Genomic DNA, 20,131 nt, shown 5'->3' on the forward strand with positions numbered 1-20,131 from the left:
TACTTTTCACAACTAACACCTTGTCATGATTCTTAGGCAGATTGGTTTCCATGATTGTCCTGTATATGTTAGCCCATATATCCTGTATAAGAGCTAACAGTTTTGGACTGGCTTCCTTACAATAGAAGTAAAGCTATCTGCAACTCACTCACTCATTCACTCACCTTCCTACCCATCTAACTCAATCAGTAATACTATTAAAGGATACAGTTTTGAAATCAATATTGAGAATATGCTACTGAGATAGAACAGCCTGAAGTAATAAATATGCTTAGAGTGTGACTGATAATGTGTCTAATGTATGCTCAAAGGCCTAACTGTATTAACAGTGAGCAGGTTGTAATTGAAGAGGCTTTACCACAGTGTGCCTATTGTATATTCAGATAGCAGGCAGGGCTTTGTAAAGAATGACATTTTCAATGTAAACAGTGTTCTCAAGGTATGTTTAGATGCCCCACTACAGTATCAGCTGGTAGGTTGTTACACTGATAGGATGACATTGCAGAAGAAACTGATCTTTTAGGTGGATTAAAACAGTGAGCTTCTTGATTCCTGAACAACTGTTTCTATTTATGATATTTTTTTTCAACTTTTCTGTTGTGGGTGGGGGCATGAGATTTTTTATAGATATCAGCTTTTGTAATATTTTAAGCACAACCTTTCAGATTATATTCCTTCATCCTTCACTACTAAGATTCTTGTTAGGATTCTTGATTCTTACAAGGAACTGTTAACATTTTAAAGCTGTTTCTGATCTGCAACATTGGTGATCTGAGGCCAAATTTTCTTGACTGGAGTTGTGTCCCTTGAATATGCAAGGATGTGCTGAATACCAAATTGCCCATTCCATGATCCTTTCCCTGTGAGCATCCTACCTTTTGTAGTGTGTCTATTACAACCCATGATTTCAGCTTTCCTTCCACACTAAGTTTACATGGTGTTATACTGAAAGCTGTGTAAACCCCTCTGACTCCTCCCTCCCTGATCTCGCACTTCACCTATTGCTGCCTCAGTAACAGGACACTGAGATCCTGGACCATGTACCCTGTATCTCCAACAGCTATGTGTATTTACTCTTCTTCCAATACCAGGTGCTGCAGTAGAAGTTCTAGTGCCCATCATATGGACTCATTATCTAGGTCATTTCTCCCCCAGCATGGTGTTCATGCTTGTTTTGGATGGAAATTATGCATAAGATTGCTTCCAGTGAGACACACCAAGACACTGATGCATACCAAGAAAAGCAACTGTCTAGGAAGGTTATTTTGGTTTCCAGGGTGATTCGGAGGTAGAACGCAACCACATTTTCCTGCTCCAGTTTTTTGCATCATTACTCAGTCAATGACTTGTTTGTTAAACATAAAGAATAGGCAGAAAAGCAGGGACCTGTGAAGTATTGTGAGGAATCAATTTTCTACCTCCTGTGTGTTGTGTTTTCTGATATGTTTGTCCATACACCCTGGAACTTGGGCAGTAACCTTTTTGAAGGTAGGCCATATATAACCTATGATTTGGGGTTTGAATCCTGGCTTATATTAATCTGCTTCAAGGTGTTTCTGCACTATACCATGTGGTTTCACCAAACATGTTAAACTCTTTTGTAGTGAATGAATGGATAGCATGCATATTTTTAGTGATGAAAAGAAAACATGTTTTAATTTTGTTTTTATTGTCATAGTTTGAAAGGCAAATATGTCTTTTCTTGTTGGACGTGAGAAATAGGCCTGAGATTGATTGATTCAACTTTGCACAGTACTGATACTCACCCTGTTGGTATTCCTTTGTTGTTTGTTACAAACATTCTTCACTATTTATGGCAACATTCTAAAACTTATGCTGTAATGAGTTCTTTATTATAGAGAATGCTCTCAAGTTCAGTTAGTTTAAATATGTATATGATCAGACTGCCATCATTGCACTTGCATCAAGAACCCATCTGTATGGCATGCAGTGCAAGGTACTGTGTCAGAGCAGCTTAATATGCTTCTTGTCTGATTGGTATGGTATCAAAGCTCTTTGTGTTTACATAATACATGGTCAAGTGCCACTGGTTTTTGAAAACTTGTTACCAAGTTGTCAGATTTACATAATTTGTTTGAGAGTTATTGAATTATTTCTAGGGAGCTGGCAGTTCAGATGTCAATACTGGGTTATCATGTGGGGTTCATGCATCCTATTGTTGTCCGAGTCAGCGCAGTGGCGTCAACTCATGTTGAATGTAAACATGTTATATATCTGGTACAAATACTTCATCAACACTAGAGTGGAGATTACTGGCTAGAATTGGTCACTAGCATCTGCCAAATGGATTGGTTACTCATATTGGTAACATGTTGGCCTTTGCTCATACTACTGGTCCCTGGATTGTCTGGTCCCAACTAGTCAGTACTTGTAACTTACTACTAGCTTCGGGGCGGTGGGGTAGCCTAGTGGTTAAAGTGTTGGCTCGCCATGCCGAAGACCCGGGTTCGAATCCCCACATGGGTACAATGTGTGAAGCCCATTTCTGGTGTCCCCCTGTCGTGATGTTGCTGGAATATTGCTAAAAGCGGCGTAAAACCAAACTCAGTCAGTCAGTACTACTAGCTTCATGAAAGCTATCAGTATTAAACATTTGATTATGTTGATATTATAACTGTGGTATGTATGAATTTACAAATGTGTTGCCATGACGTAATGTCAGGTATACAATACCCACTCATTTGTTTGAGGTGTAACTTAACAAGCACTTACTCATAGGTCTTGTTACGTTTTAATTCATAACAGATGTCCTGTTTACAGTAATCATGTATAATTGTTCAGCTTATCACTGATCATGTCAGCCTGTATTGACATGCATACAGGGATCAAATATATCACACTGTCATTTCTGTTGTTAATCACATAATGATGATACATCATAGCAAATCAGCAGACATGTGCCAAGCAAATTAATATATGATCTGTCTAATTGAAAGCTTGTAGAGAAGTGACGTGAGTGGCCTCTGCTTGTGTAATCATCTCATTAGGTGGTAATGGTCTAATTACATTGCAACTATATTACTACCCATTGCAGTATGCCACATGTGATTACTGAATGACACACTCGGATTGATCATTTATCCAGTCACTGTATAAATATTTTAGTTATTGATATGCTAATTCTTTGCTCAATACCAGCCTTGAGCATGTACTAGTTGCGTGGATATGTGCGCTATGTAAATATCCTATAATAATAATACCTATGATTGGAAGTACATGTCACATGTTTAGTTTGCTGGACTTCTCATGATAAGTTGTTTTGTCAGTGTCTGATATAGATGTCTAGTACATTTTGTTCTGTCTTTTCTTATGAGCTTTAGTTTTAATGACAAGGACCCCCTGACTGTCATGCTTTGTATCCAACTGGGATTGTAGATCTGCGTATTAGGTCCCGTTGGTCGAAAGAATTGTGTGAATTAAAGGAGGAGATTGTTTCACAAACAACTAATCCTTGAGTGTACCTGTGGGCTTTTTCTGGAAGCCTCCAGCAAATCTAGGTCATTGAAGGGCAACCTGAATACCTGTATAGTTGGTTTCATGAGGAAAATGTTGGTCATAAACTGAGCAGAATAGAAAGTGCAGCTCGGCCCCAGACTATTGACACCGACTAGTGTAATAAAGTCAATATGACATGTTTGATTGCTGCCAGATTTGAATCTGCCAATAGAATCCTTTACAGTGTAAACTGGCTGGCTTGGGGGCACCTGTGTGTGGAGGAGTAGAGGTCTATTGGTGTCAAGTCCAGCCTAGCATGAAAAGACTCTAGTGTTGGTTTCACCTTCTACACCCAGCGTCGGTGTGAATGAGAATAATTCTATTGAAAGCACCTGCTATACGTCAGACGATCTGTCTAGTGCTGAATTTACCTGGCTGGATACTGGGGTATTTATGCATTATATGAACATTTTTTTTAGAAAAAGCCTTTGTTAGAGCAGTTAGTCATTTCACTAAGTATTATATTGACTGTTAATGTTATGTTTTCTTTTTTCATATTTTGATAATTTGCATCAAGTTAAATGACATTAAATTTGCATGAATGCAGCTACACTGATGGACACCGTACTGGGACACATTTTTGTGTTCATTGTCATGATAGTTTTTTCATGAGTGTCAGGGAGTCATAACACAAATTACCAGAAATGTAAGAGTTGTGAAGTAGATCCTTTCACACAGGTGTATTTAACTTCTCAGTTATGAATATTTTTTAACATGGAATGGAGATGGCAAATGCCTCAGAGGTAATATGTGCTGCAGGTCAGTGATGAATAGGGTAGGAAATGACATACCTTCTGCTGTGATTGTAATTGAAATATGATATGTAAGATTATGTTCCCTAAGCTATCAAATGACAAGTGATTAAAATAGGAGATTGTCAGACATCATACAGCCAGTGAGTACAATCCTTGACCAGGTGTGTTTGGTTGACCTGTTGTTTATTAGGCAGCTGGACACACGTTGTGACAAGTGGACAGTACTTGTGAAGTAGCAGTGTGTGGTAACAACCCAAGGCTGTGTCAACAACTGGGTAGGTTAAGTATTGTCTGTGTCATTGCTGAGCTTCGTCCAGGGAAGAAAGACACAGCTACACTTCGAAGTAGCCTTAAATATGCAGTATTTTGAAAGATTATGGCGCTGCAAATAATCTTGTGTCACGTTGAGCTGTCAGATGCTTTATGGGATTTTATCATGAATATGTTAGTGTCAGCATAATCTGCACAGTGACCTTGAACTTTTAGAGCGATGTTGGTGAGGTCTGATCTGTCTCCTCTTCATACTGTGGCTATTGAATGTGATATTGGATGGGAGAGAGATTATAAAGGGCGGACCCATCTACTTCAGTTCTTGAGGGAGATGGGTTATTGAAGATAATTGGATGGATAGCCACTACTCCCCGAGAGAGATCTGACCTATCTTAAAGGTTTCTCTCAGGCGAATAATGTTTGCTTTTATGTCATCATTATTCAGGGCAGTGCTGAGAAAAGTAGCTTGTTTTCTTTTCACATCCTGGCTGAAACGATATTGGTCTAGTTCAGAATTGTGGGCTTGAGACAAATCAAAGACCTGTTATTATTATATGAATTTGGCTTAAACATGTTAATTCAGTTGTGTTCACACAGTAAGGCACAAGGTAAGGCCATGGATAGTGCGAAAGCTTGTTGAATTGAAGGGTTTGATTTTGAGAGGGGAAGGAATAAGTTGAGTGATAGAGGAGACAAGATCAAGCTGTACGTTCATTCAGTATGGCTAAGGGGAATAATTGAAGGTTCACATGGGGAACTAGATCTGGTTCTCCGTTTAACAGATGATGGTTGTGAGATAGCCCACAGGAGGAAGATGGGAAAGCTTGTGGTGTGAAGTGTGGGATGTAGGCGGGGCTGGAGCATATGTCACTGACAGCCGTAGATACACAGACAACATTCCTGGGATTCCGTGCTCTAGTTTCAAACTTTGCAATTTGTCAGCATTCAGCATTGTTTATTTGATTACAGAGGCTCTTGTATTGTAGTACCATGTCCAGTCTGATACTGATCTGCAATTGAGCTTGGACTGTGGAGAATATCAGATTAATTTAGGCTTGTTGTGGAACATCATTGTAGTACAAGGAAGTAACTGATTATTTATGTCTGAAAAAAAAAACGTGTTTATTTCCAGTTAATTTTTTCCAATGAAGGAAACCATTTTGAACAAGCAAACCAAATAACAAGCATGTTTAGTGTTATCTGGTTGACTTCAGATATTAACACCAGGCCAGGATGGAGAATTATTTGTATCTTGAAACAGAATTGGCTACCGTCTGGGGCACTCCAAGGTCAGGTTGTCCTATCACATGCTGTGTCACTCTTACATCAATACAGTTTGTCTAAGACACCATGTTGAGCAGGTAACATGATGGAAGCTGGTTTCAGTTAGCACAGTACCATGGTGGTACTTAAAAGCAGTGACTCACTCATGACATTAATGACTAAACGGATAGTCACAGTCCTTCCCTGTGAGTTATGTCAGGTTTCCTGATCTTGGAACATTGATCGTCTCTCATGCTTCATCTTCCACTGTGCCTGCTTGTGTCAGTGGTGGTGTGTCTTAGGCTCAAGTGGTTGCCATAGGGCAGTAGAGCGAGAAGTCATGACTCACTGACTGTTGGGAGTTTCATCACTTAAGGTTAGGTGAAATGGCGTTTAAGGTTGTATTCAAGGTTATTGTACTGACATGGCCTTGTGTTTGTGTGTGTGGGTGTGTGCATGCGTTAGCATGAACATCCATAAAGGAACTGATGTCAGTTGTTTGTGCTAGTCCACTGAAATGTTATGCAGCATAAGGATATCCCATTCTGAAACTGTAAACTGGCTATGATCTGATCAGTCAGTGTATTATACCGTTAATGATAAATGCCAAGGTAACAAGTACCATGTATTATATTCCTTTGGTTTGATGACTGTTATTGCTTGGACAATATGTTAAGTTGATTGAAGTAAGTTTTGATTTCATAATCGACTAGTACTTCAAGAAATTCAATAATCAGTGCAAGCATCCCCCAACCCAGCATTGACTAATATAAGTGTTTTTAGGGAAGTGTTGTGTACCATTTTACGATTTGATTGTATATAGTTAAAAAATAGTTGAAATTTGTCACTGAAATTAATTTAATGAAATGTTTGTTTTGTTTGCAGGGCGTGGCTGGCCAGTAACACGGGATGAGCGACGGAAGTGCCCAGGTTAACGGGCCAACCAGCCCCACGGGGAAGTACATAGACACAATAGGTCAGTATTCCCTTCAACAGACAGGTTTGGGTTCAACATGACCATCGCTAATAAAATGTTCTGACTTTCTGACAAATCATTATTCTCAAACTGTGGTTACAGCCGCAATTCCTCTAAAATGAATTGTGGTCATTGGTATAAAGCATTGTTGGGGTGTGTTGAGAAGAAGCATTTTAAATTAAACATCTGACACACATTATGATTACCAGTTAACTCCAGATCACCAACATCTCCCCATACCTTCATAGATTTCTTGACACTAAACACAGTATTGAGGAATTACTTAATTGTCTTGTCCATTTTGAACATACACTGGAATACCATGTTTTCTGTAGTAAATGCTCTGGGCATACACTATGAGGTATTGGTAGTGGACAATAGCAGCTTGTTGAAGAAGCTAAAATAATTTTGATAATAGTTACTCGGCAATTTATTAGTCCTTCTGTGCTTAGAAGTTGTTCAGAAGGCAGTTTGAGTAGGGTGCTTAACACAGTGAATATGGTTTTACAAGGTTCTGGCTTGCAAGGGATAATTTAAATGAGTTGCACTTATGGAGATAGGATTTGGGCAGGAGGTTTAATTCAGGCAGGTTGCAAACACGCTAGAAACTACTTTGATTGCTGTTTAATCTCAAAAGTGGAAGTTTGGAATTTGAATAGATAACCAACAAGTGTGAGCACAAACCCAGATTACTCACTAGATTACTGATTTCGTGCTTGCTTCAAAAGGTACAATGTTTGAAAGATTAAGTGGGAATGTAAGAATGTTTCTTTAACAGCTAGTTTCATTTTTCTTCTGATGTATATCAGCATTTTCTCATGGGCAACAAACCTAGTCCCACTTGGCAGAACTCCATGCATTTCTTGGGTAAGTTGAAGTAGGAAGTGTCGAGGTAGCTTCAGAAGCAGCTCCTAGTTCCCCTGGAGTCAAAGCAGCAGGGCAAAAGGGGATGTAATTATTGTGACGGGGTGTCAATCATTGCAGAGTCCCTACTTCAGTACTTACCAACAACACATTATCTCCTGCATTGCCTCTGGCTTGAACTAGAGTGCTGTGAAATTAATACTTCTTGATTGAAATTTGGCAGTCTTCCGAGTAAACTGGGCATGGAATCAGTTCCTTAATTTTATTATGCTTGATTGAGGGTGATTTCGTGAAGAAATGAAGGGCAAATCACATCGTTGGTGTATGGCTAAGGGGTATCTTTAAATCTACTTGACATAGAGATAATAAATTACATTCCTCTTGTAAGGCTTGGCGTAATAAGAGCTTTGATGACAAGAATTACTGAAAGAATGTGTGATTACCAGCCAGCAGACCACTGTGTTTGAATTATTAGAAATATCAACGCGGTAGTTAGCTTTTTGATGAATAGTAGATTATGAATAGTAGATTATGAAAGCACTTGCTTGGGATGCGATTAGTCTGGGTTCAGTTCTCTACTGTGGTACAATGTCTGAAGCTTGTTTCTGTTGTCCAGCTGCTCTAATTATATTTGCAAACCAAATCACTCACTCACGATCTTATGCAGCTGTACATATTTGCTTCTAGTATTAACTGCTGAATATATTTGTAACAGTATCCTTCAGAGTTCATTTGGCCCATGTCATAGACCTCCATAAAACTAAAATTCTCCTCTGTTACTCAGTAAAATGGGTTCTTGAGCTCTGATGCCACCCCAAAGTTTCCTCTTGGTAGGGTGTCAAGTGGTCCTATTAATCTTAAGCTCTGCTGCATCTCCAAGATTAATGTTTATGGAAAAAACAGTATGTTATTTTCCAAATTAGTCACTTGCCATACTTACAGTGACATCAGTACAGACCCTGAACAAGAAAATCAATGGGAGGATAATTACAAAGACAAGAATCTATTTATGTTGTGTTACCTGGCTCGCATGGTGCTTATGCTTATGTTGAGTGTAACCATGGCAACTAAAAAGCTACTGTCTGTGAGAGTGGCTGATGCCTCAATTCCGTGCTGATGGAATTGCAAGAGTGAAGTTGATTAATTTGTGTGCATAAATATGATTATAGTTGGCTTAGTTGGTGCTTTGATGCCCAATGACGAGAATCAACATGGTCAGTGTTTGTACTTATTCAAATCAGCATCGTACTCAACGCTATGATAATGATTATGCGAGATCAGTTGTGGTATATTGGTTTAGAATTGGTCCCCTTAGATTGTTTTAGTGGATTGGTTGTCTTGGTTGATGACGGTGCCCTGATGGTGCAGATCTTTGCTCACAGTATCAATCACTGGATTATCTAATCCACAGTCATACAGCTGGGATTTTGCTGACTTTGGCATTAAACAACAGACATACATCTAACTCGAAAGGCCCAGTGTGGATTTGAAGCAGCAGGACATGTTGTTAACACATCCTAGTTGTAAATGTGGATTGATGAAGACAGGGATGTTACGTTGTGAGGTTGTGAGGTCATCCTTGTACCCTGATCGTTGTGGATGCTTGCTCATGCTTTCAACCCATGGTGGGGCGATGGGGTAGCCTAATGGTTAAAGCGTTGGCTCGTCACGCCGAAGACCCGGGTTCAAATCCCCACATGGGTACATTGTGTGAAGCCCATTTCTGGTGTCCCCTGCCGTGATGTTGCTGGAATATTGCTAAAAGCGGCGTAAAACCAAACTCAGTCAGTCAGTCAACCCATGGTTTCATGCACAGATAGGGATTTGGTTACTACGACCCTTGGAATAGTCTGGCTGTGACATAAAACTACATTCACTCACTCTGTAGCAGCCAACAGAAGTAATCACCAAAACAAGTGTGTCTCAGAGAATTTAGGCTCCAAATTATAGTTAATGGGGATCTGAAATCATGAGATTTTGACTAAATCCTACATGCATTATGCATGTATCTTTCATTTAGTGGACTGAGTAACATTATTTTTCCTTATCCTGACTCATGCTCTTTTTGCTTGTCTTCTTCTTCTTGCGAACATAGTGGAACACTTGTATCTCCCTAATTGAAGCTCCCTTCAATTTAAAATCACTAATTAGTATTCACCACGAAGTTACCTCCTTTCCTGGCTGAACGGCGAGAGCCCTCTACCCATGTGCCTCACTCTCCTTCTTAAGCCCAGTGAGCTGGGCGTGAGCGCCTGTCTCCCATTACACACTATATCCTTTGATTTATATTTAGTTAGTTACCTCGTATAGACATCTATAGAGGTTTAGCTAGTATCCTTCAACGATTATATATTGATATTTAGTCGCTTTTCTACAGTTTATTCACGGGGCCGTGTTTGTTTCAGTGGATTACGTTGATGAAAATTCTACTATTGCAGATTACGCTTTTTATGCTGCTGCTGATCCATACTTTAATATGATGTAATGCGCCATGTTTATTATATTCACACTGCAGTTGCGGTACTAATTTATCCAATTCTACCTTTTATTAATATTTACTTTGCGTTTGGCACGCACAGCAGATAGGTCGCTGTATGCAGAGTCTAGTATGACTGATACGGAACCCCTCGCCAGTCTACTGCTGTTGGCCGACTCCCCTCCGTGTGGTGTTCCGCTAGAGTGGTGGAGAGGTGTGGGGCGTAGTCCGCCATCTCCAAGAAGCATCCTGCTTCCCCAGACATCCCATCGTCGCAGCAGAAGACTAGAGGGTTTTCTACTACATCTCAACAACCGGAGACCGTTCCCATCGCCGAAGTTTGGGCCTGTATGATGATCAGCCGGTCATCATACCGGGTTGTACATCAAAAGATTGACCGATGTCGGCACAGATCAGCATGCAGCCTGATGTACCAAGCGCAGATATGCGATGATGCGTCCTGAGGGTCCCATCATTACAACAACTCCAGCATGAGACGTCGCGACACCCAGGGCAGCGTCGAACCTCTGAGGAAAATCAACGAAGTCTACTAGGACTTTCTCAAGCCGAGATTGTTCCAGCCGATGACCTGGACCTCTCACGATGATCAGCTGATCATCATCCCCGAATCTGCATACAACAAGAAGCGACCCGGTGACAGCTGCAACGACATCAGCAGAGATCACCATGCAGCCTGATGCCTCTACACTGATGTCGGACGATTTTCCGGTGGACCCTCCATTAACACGCGCAGATAAAGCACCGGCGACCTCGTCGCAGACCATCCCAGAAGACATGATGCGACAAATTATGAACATCATGGAGGACCAATATCTGGCGGTAGCAGGAGTCCAGCAACCACGAAGGCTCCAACGTAGACAACACCCCAGAGGCACACCCCCGTCCAGCGTAGCAGCCAGGGCGATGTCACGCTGCCGCGAAGGAAGTCCGCACGGACCACCTTGACGGCGAAGGACCTAGATGTACAGCAGCGAAGGCTATGAAAGAACCTAGATGTACAGCCCGGCGAAGGACTTCGCGAAGGCAGGATAGATCATCACCTTATGCGGTTTCATCCCTAGATGTGGACTCGGACCATCAGACATCACGGAAGCCTTGGCGAAGGTCATATCGATCGTTCCCGGACGGGCGCGAGGAAGCCAGCGAAGGCATGCGCGCTGGCGACACCTGAATCCAGATCATCATCATCTAGAAGGACATCGAGGGACTATACAAGAGCTATTGCGAAACTATCAACGTTCCCCTCACAAGTCTCCGAGAAGATCAACCCATAGACAAGTTGATCATCGATATCAAGTATAAGAACTACAATCGTATATTGGTTCTGTTGAATCCATGTAATGAGGCGTATGTTAGAAGCTGGCCTAAATAGATCTAGATCGATCAATTAGACACTTATCACCAGACTTCTCGTAACACGCGACTTCTGAATATGATAAGATGATCCATCGCGGCCCATTTTAGGCAAGCGCCACGATCCCACATCCTGTTAAACACAGAGGCTGTTCCACGGAAGCAAAGCTCATATATATATTTATATATATATATATATATATATATACTAATCGGCTTTGACTCGACACCTTCGTGATGGTGTGAAGGCTAAGTGGCTCAAGTCTACTTCACCCAGAAGATCTAGAAGGATGCTTGAGAACTTGGCGAAGTCTCAGCGTTCACCGAGGAAGTCTCCTCCAAGGTTTCCATATAGTAGCCACTTCGTCATATATAGCTACTTCGTCCAGTCCGTTCAAGGCGTCGCATAAGTTGATTATCAGCTGTATGCCAGATGCCGTCTATAAACCCTCTGCGAAGATAATTGCTCAGGCTATTTACAACACAGAACGATCGCTGTATTATTAGTCAACGGCATTTCATAGATCTTCACAGAAATCAACTATTCGTTATAAATTGCTAATATATACAATCCCGGACGACGATACGATTATCTACATGCGTGACCATTACGCATATCTGCAGACGACAATTCAATATCGAAATTGAACAGCAGCCTTGTTACAGCGAAGTATAACTCTTAATCGTCAAAGTTTCTGAGAAGAAATATGTACAACAAGTTCAGCGTTAATTCTACAATTATGGCGATACATTCATGTATACAGTCTACAAGCTCACAACTTGCAAATTGTTTATACCCTTATATATAAGGAAGTGAATTATATTCAAAACTGAAATTATTTTTCACGACAACCAGGAAAATAACCTACCCAGCATAAAATTACAGAGCGAGATATTTGGCCGGAGGTTTCAGCGGTTACCATTAACCCTCGAACATGCGTGGTCACTCGGATAACCGAGGAAGTTACGGTGAAGACCGGCGTTTATGCTAATATCAACGACGACAAGAATTTATTCAAGGTGGGTTTTCCGCTACACGGTGACATCACAGCTGGGTATTTATACAGAATCAAAATGCCTTGTTCTGATTGGACCGCGAGGGACAAGCATCTACACAGAGGTCGATCTCTATTCACAGTTCAAGACTTACGTCACAAGTGACAACTATATATCAGTGAAGCGAGCAAGCCTCATTACAGTCCAGTTAACCTGAACATTCATGATTAGACTGCCTTTCTTCAAGTTAGAGACCTCCCCTGTCAAGTTAAGGCGAGGGATCGGCAGTCAGGCGATTTTACATAAAGTTCAACGAGGACAGACACACCTGGTTGTGCACCTACATCGTCAAGGACTTCGCTGAATTTAATTAGGCGACGAAAGATACAAGTGGATCTAAATCCTGGCGTTTCAGAACTACAGCTGAATTTCATCAAGCGACTAACACAACTAGATGGTTAGTAAACCTACTAAACTTCTGTTTGGAGAATAAAACGGAAATTTCACGCCCAACCTGAGGATATGAATATAGTGCTCCAACACCTCACAAGTGGAGGTTTATGAACAACGCCTGGATGACATACTTGGACCCCATGATACGATGATTCTATCAAGATGGCCAGCAAGAGCACTGTAAATTTATCTCCACCAAATTCAAATAGGAGGAAAAATGCAACAGATTATTTCCTCTATCATCAACTACGCCGCCAGAGTGAAGTCTCATGTACTATATCTCCATTTGGATCAGAACTGTCATACTAAGTGCATGTCGCGGATGGACCTATTCGACCCTCCATGAGCTTAATACTCATGATATTATAGCTAACTTCTAAAATTGTTCTACACAAATGTGATTGAAATAATGGAGGGTTTATTTCTGGAAATCCGATATGGTGGTTGCAAACCATTATCTGAGAGAATATCACCACGAGGGCGTCTCAGGTATACACCAATTCGATCCCATGGTCCTCGCAGACAACAGCTGACAGTTCCTCACGGAGAAGATAAGTCAATCTAACAGATTTTTACTTATCTTATAACAATACTAAATAGCTTCATGCTATATATAATTTACTTAAGTTCCTTTTATCATCACAGTACTATGATTATTACATCATACAATATATAAGTTAACAACTCTACAGAGTTTGTTATTATATATATTTACCTTTAAGTTATTCATATCTTAAGAGTAATACTATGGTTACATGATAAATGCATTAGCAAACAAACTCTACAGAGTTTTATTATTTTATACATAGCTTAAGTTAATTAAGCTAACAAACTCTACGGAGTTTTACTATTATATAGGTAACTTAAGCTAATTATACCTTAAGCATAGTACTATACTCATATTATTAAAATATATTGGCTAACAAACTCTAAGGAGTTTTGCTATTATATAGGTAGCTTAAGCTTATTCATATCTTAAGCTTAGTACTATGTTTATATCATATAAGTAGATTAGCTAACAAACTCTAAAGAGTTTTTTGCTATTTGGCTTAAGTATCATCATATTTCTAAGCAATATGGTTATATTATAACATGTATTAGCTAACAAACTCTACAGAGTTTTAGCTATTATATATGTAACTTAAGCTTATTCATATCTTAAGCACAGTACTATGTTTATATCATATAGGTATATTAGCTATCAAAACTCTAAAAGAGGGTTTTGCTATTATATATTTCGCTTAAGTTTCATCATATTTTAAGCTTTATGGTTACATTATAACATGTATTAGCTAACAAACTCTACGGAGTTCTTGCTAATATATATGTAGCTTAAGTTTTCCTTCATAAGCTCAATACTAGGTTTATATCATAGCTAACAAACTCTAAAGGGTTGTTTAAGCTATTATACAATTAGCTTTAAGTTTTCATCATATCTTAAGCAGTATGTTTACATTATAGCAGATAGCTAACAAAACTCGACGGAGTTTTGTTATTATATATATATAGCTTAAGTTTCATCATAACTTAAGCTCAGTACTATGTTTTTAAAAAAAAAAAAAAAAAAAAAAAAAAGTATATTAGTTAATAAACTCTAAGGAGTTTATTTTGCTATATACATTTAGCTTAAGTCTAATCTTATCTTAAGCTTAGTACTATGGTTACACTATAAACATATTAGCTAATAAACTCTACAGAGTTTTTTTTTGGCTATTACATATGTAGCTTAAGTTAATAATATCTTAAGCACAATACTATACTCATATTGTAAAATATGTTAGCTAACAAACTCTACGGAGTTCTGCTATTATATATGTAGCTTAAGTTCATTATATCTTAAGCACACTACTATACTCATATTGTAAAATATATTAGCTAACTAACTCTCACGGAGTTTTGCTATTATATATGTAGCTTAAGTTAATTATATCTTAAGCACACTACTATACTCATATTGTAAAATATATTAGCTAACAAAACCCTACAGAGTTTTGTTATATATATGTAGCTTAAGTTAATTATATCTTAAGCTCAGTAATTATACTAATATTATAATATATATTAGCTAACAAACTCTACAGAGTTTGGCTATTATATATGTAGCTTAAGTTAATTATAGCTTAAGCACACAGTACTATACTCATATTATAAAAAATATATTAGCTAACAAACTCTACAGAGTTTTTGCTATTATATATATAGCTAAAGCTTATTCATATCTTAAGCTCAGCATTATATCTATATCATATAAGTATATTAACTCAACAAACTCTAAAAGAGTTTGCTATTATATAATTAGCTTAAGTTTAATCATATCTTAAGCTTAGTACTATGTTATATCTTAAAAGTATTTTAGCTAACAAACTCTAAGGAGTTTATACTAGCATATTAACAAGCTTAAGTCTATTAGTCTTAAGCATTGTATTAATGTTATATATACTTTATCATAATAAGTACATGGTAATAACCTTTTTTATATGGCAGCTGATAAGTTAGCAGCAGGAATTCATCAGTTCAGTGCCTTTTTATGAAGTTCCCATAGGGTTATTACAATCATCACAGTTCAAATCACTAATTATTAAAAATCCAAAGTATTAGTATTCCCACCTCCGTTCCGTGCGGGGATGCTACAAGCAAAAGAGATGAGTCAGGATAAGGAAAAATATGTAATTTTTGGAGTAAAATTGATATTTTATACTTATCCTGACTCATGAGGTCAGCTCCTCCCATCCTCCCCAAATAACACTTTGGATTCCCTGTAAATTCAAATGTTGGGCTCAGTATATGAGGAGAGAGTGAGGCACATGGGTAGAGGTGGCGCCCTCGTTCCCGCGCTTGTGGAAAGGAGGTAACTCGTGGTGAATACTAATTAGTGATTTTAAATTGAAGGGAGCTTCAATTAGGGAGATACAAGTGTTCCACTATGTTCGCAAGAAGAAGAAGACAAGCAAAAAGAGCATGAGTCAGGATAAGTATAAAATATCAATTTTACTCCAAAAATTACATTTATGGCTTGTATTAAGTGTCTAGATGAATTCTATACATTTCATTGTTCATAAATAATTATTAAATAAGGGGACAGACCATGGTATTGTGTGAATTTGCCGTTGTTATGTCACTGGAGGTTATTGCTTATATTAGAGTTGAAGAGATTAATGTTGCTGTCAGATGTTTGTAGTCGGGTTTGTTGTTCTTCAGACATGAAATCACTCATACATAGCCAAACTTCAAACCTAAGTGCCCCTGATAGGATTTTGTGCCTGTATAGCCGTAAATGTGTTGCAATAAACACAGGTATATTTAGATTTTATTTACATGATAAGTGTGAGGTAAAAGGGAAAGCTATGCTGTATGATATCCTCAAAACAGTGTGGTTTTGAAGTGAATGTTTGTAGTGATCTTGTTGAAAAACCTGCTCTCTGGAAGTTTGTTTCTAGCAAGGGTAAACAACAACATGGCTGCGAGATAACATGTATCACAGATGCATTGGGAAACAGTCCCTCGTTCAACAGTCAGACCCAAAGTAGAAAGTCATCGCTATCGGAGCACCAAGCCCAGGCCCAATCTCGTGTCATTGATTCTGTATTGCAAATAACTGTTTCATTCATTAGGTTGTCTGCAAGCAGTATTTAGCTTTATATAGAAAGGTTATCGTGACCTTATAGAATGTCATCATTGGGTCATATGTACACATTGGGTCGATCCAACACTTAATGTTGATCACTTTTTCTGAGGGTATGGTGATGGTAGATTCTATCTGGAATCTTAAGTGATACATACTTGTCACGGCTGTTATCATAAATCCTGAATGAAGGAATGTTAGAGTTTGTGAAAGGATGCACTTCTACAATATGATAAGCCAACTGGTATCTATTTGTACTACATGCTGTGTCAGGTGGCATGTGTGCGCCAGCCCCGTGTGTTGTATGACCGTTACCGGTGGTGTGTTTGCTTAACGTGTACTGCTTCTGCCAGGCATTGAGCAAGTCAACACAACCATTACTGAGGCCTGACTAGTCATTTCTGGGTGATTAAATCCTAAATCTCTCATAATAGGAAATTTTCTTAATTTGACGAAAGATCCAAATGAATGTGGATTAGATTAGAAGTGTTATGTTAATGGTTGGTCTAGATATTACTTGTGCTTGTTTCCACTGACATTACGTCGTTCATCAAATCACAGGAACACTGTATACAAGTCCACCAGCACTTTTAATGATAAGGCACTGTAGTAATATCATTAGGCCCTAACTCAAATAAGTCTGCTAAATGGAGCTGGTATCAAGTTTGTAAGAACTTTCTTAGTTTTCGTAAATTTTGTATATGTTAGTTGTAAGAAAATTAAATAGATTTTCGTAATCTGCAAGTATTTGTCAATTTTTGCTATACCTTGAGGGAATTCAGGGTAAGAATTTGGGTGACTTCAATTTAGTCTGGTTGTAAAGAGTGACCAGATGAATCAGTGGTCAGCCTCTGCAGGAAACACAGTAGTGTTACACATACACTTGTTGTTGCAGACCCGGAAGACCCGGAGTATCAGCGACAGATGCGGCGGCCGGCAGAGGTGAAGGAAGACGTGAAGCAGATGGAGAACCGCAGCCGAGTCTCCGTCATCCTCAACAGCCAGGCGTTTCGGGAGGAGCTGGAGCAGATTGTGGAGGAGCAGCTTGCCTCAGGGTCGCATCCTGCGTCGCTCATTGCCCTGCAACAGATCTCCGACCTTCTCCTCCCACACACACGATCCAACCTAGGATCCATGGCCAGAGGGGGTAGGTAACACAACCAAGTATTGACAGGCATTAAAACTGAAGATCAACGTCATGAGCCCCAGTCCTGAGCCCAAGGGAATCCCTTGCTAAAATGGAGTGGTCAAGTTTTTAAAAACGTTTGCTTGTCATGCCTGGGCTCGATTCTGTCCATGTGTGAAGCCCATTCCTGGCGTCCCCCGCTGTGATATTGTTGGAATATTGCTAAAAGCGACATAAACTCCCTCACTCTCTCACCTTGCTGGGGCAGTGGAGCAGCCTAGTGGTTAAAGCGTTGGCTCGTCACGCTGAAGACCCGGGTTCGACTCAACACATGGGTACAATGTGTGAAGCCCATTTCTGGTGTCCCCCGCCGTGATATTGCTTGAAAATTGCTAAAAGTGGAATAAAACCCAACTCACTCACCTTGCTAACATGTTGCCGAACATTTCAAGGACACTCCTTTGTTTCCGACACTGCTTGACCTAAACTGGCACTTGGACCTTTAATCTAAGGCACCACAACTGGCTGTGTAGTTTAGTTACTTTAGCCTCTTTGTCATGGGTTGAAACCCAGAGTTTGATCTTTGGTCTGCCAGCACCATTTCATGCCTGCAGGTTTTCTTGTGCCTGTTCAACAAAGCAATCTTATTACTAAGGTGATTGTAAGTTAACTCCTATACTAAATCATGGATTTACAATAGTTGATAGTGGAGTACTCATTAATGTCACTCATTCTACTCTTATTAGGGCGGTGGGGTACCATACTCACGTACTCACTTATTAATCCCTTGTGTTGTGTTGCAGCCTCACCAGTCATTCCAGTAAATGATATCCGAGGGGTGGATTCAATGAACTACACTAAAGGGGAGAAGGTCCTGCGATGTAAGCTGGCATCGTTATACAGACTTGTTGATATGAACGGCTGGACACATGGAATCTACAACCACATTAGCGTATGTAGACCTGTATTCACCCACTAAGGGCATCGATTCTACATTAACCTGATATAACTGAAATACTGTTCAAATCACACATTTTATGATGTACTTTCTTGTCAAATAACATATAACTACCTCAACTGAACATCCGGTGAAGATCCGGGTTAGAACTAGTCTTCAGTAACCCATGTTTGTTGTAAGAGGCGACTAACGGGATCTGGTGTCAGGCTCGCTGACACAGTTGACACATGTCATTATATTCCAACTGCGCAGCTTGATGCTCATACTGTTGATCACTGGATTGTCTAGTCCAGACTCGATTATTTACAGACTGCTGCCATATAGCTGAAATATTGCTGAGTGCTGCGTAAACTTCACTCACTACTCACTCAACTGAAAACCTAAAACATTCCACTTTATTTGGTGAGCCTGGCGCCGGGCGACAAAAGTTTGGTATTTGCTGACACAACAGATTAACAAATATTCTCTGTGTTCATTGGTAAACTTCAATCGCCCGTTCTTTTGAAAACCTAATCGCTGCTGTGTTGCCGCGAGGTGTTGTCCATTCCACTTTATTTTAATGCAAAGATTATATTTATTTTTGGTGCTTGAATATTTTACCTTCGGGTTTCTTGTTTGGCGGGGACGTGCTACCGGCTCTGTGTGTGCTCTCCTTAGGCTATTCACGGTGCCAAGGGTGTTCGCAAATTGAGGTTTATTATAGCTCAGATAGCCAGATCGCCAGTGCCCGGTGTTGTCCTCACCCATTACATAGGCTTAATTGACTCATCGTGGTTTTCAGATGCTTCTGTTGAGTCACCGGGGACCTCCGCGATCAGTTACTGAAACTGGGCGGAATTGCTTCAACCTCCGCGCCAGTCAGATGGATGGTGACGTCAGGCGTCTCTCCGAGGAGTCCCCACCCTGGAGACACGTGCGGCTCTCTCGGTCCAGCCAGATACATCCCTGCGGGTTAGAGGCGATGTTCTGGGTGATCTGCAGCCTCTTGAGGCTTAAGTCACAAACCTGCACATCAATGTGCTGGATTTGACAACAGTCAGGGTTGGTGTCTCGATCCGCATCGCCGAGGATCTGAATTACCTCTTCGACCGAACATTCTCACTTGCACGAGCCACACGAATCACCGGATTCACTGGGTGGCTTGGCCTCTGTCGGGTATAACACACGATTCCTGCAACCGCTGCGGATACAATTCTCTGCCTGGGATCTCGCATTAAATCCCGTTCGGTGTGTTGGATAGGTGGGAAGCTACTGGTGTGGCAGAAAGGGGAGTTCATAATCCCTATTCTGCGGACTTAGTTCGGATATTGGAGTTACTATAACCTACGTTTTGGTTGAGAACCTTATGACCTCCACCATTGCGGATTGGCTCCATGGCTATTTTCCGCGTTTCACACCTCGTCCGATGGTGCTCTCCGCCTAAGGCAGCGTCTCTCGTATCGCGTCGTATAGCTGGCATGAGCAGGGGTTGACCGCTTCGTC

General features: G+C 40.1%; 1 protein-coding gene across 13 annotated transcripts in view; it reads left to right on the forward strand.

The window, feature by feature from the left end:
- Positions 1–20,131, forward strand: part of LOC124267549 (protein hu-li tai shao-like) — a 59,598-nt gene that overhangs the window by 20,936 nt on the left and 18,531 nt on the right. For 12 of the 13 annotated variants that reach the window (XM_046702476.1, XM_046702480.1, XM_046702481.1 and 9 more), the window contains exons 2-4: positions 6,690–6,780; positions 17,461–17,712; positions 18,495–18,643. In XM_046702476.1, the coding sequence (XP_046558432.1) occupies positions 6,714–6,780; positions 17,461–17,712; positions 18,495–18,643 (468 nt within the window). In that variant the 5' untranslated portion in view covers positions 6,690–6,713. Of the gene's footprint in view, positions 1–4,466; positions 4,547–6,689; positions 6,781–17,460; positions 17,713–18,494; positions 18,644–20,131 lie in introns of those variants that run through there. The other variant, XM_046702478.1, reaches the window with a different exon arrangement.

The sequence above is a fragment of the Haliotis rubra genome, unplaced genomic scaffold, assembly GCF_003918875.1.
Source record: "Haliotis rubra isolate DU_JTF1 unplaced genomic scaffold, ASM391887v1 Scf132, whole genome shotgun sequence".
Classification (NCBI taxonomy): domain Eukaryota; kingdom Metazoa; phylum Mollusca; class Gastropoda; order Lepetellida; family Haliotidae; genus Haliotis; species Haliotis rubra.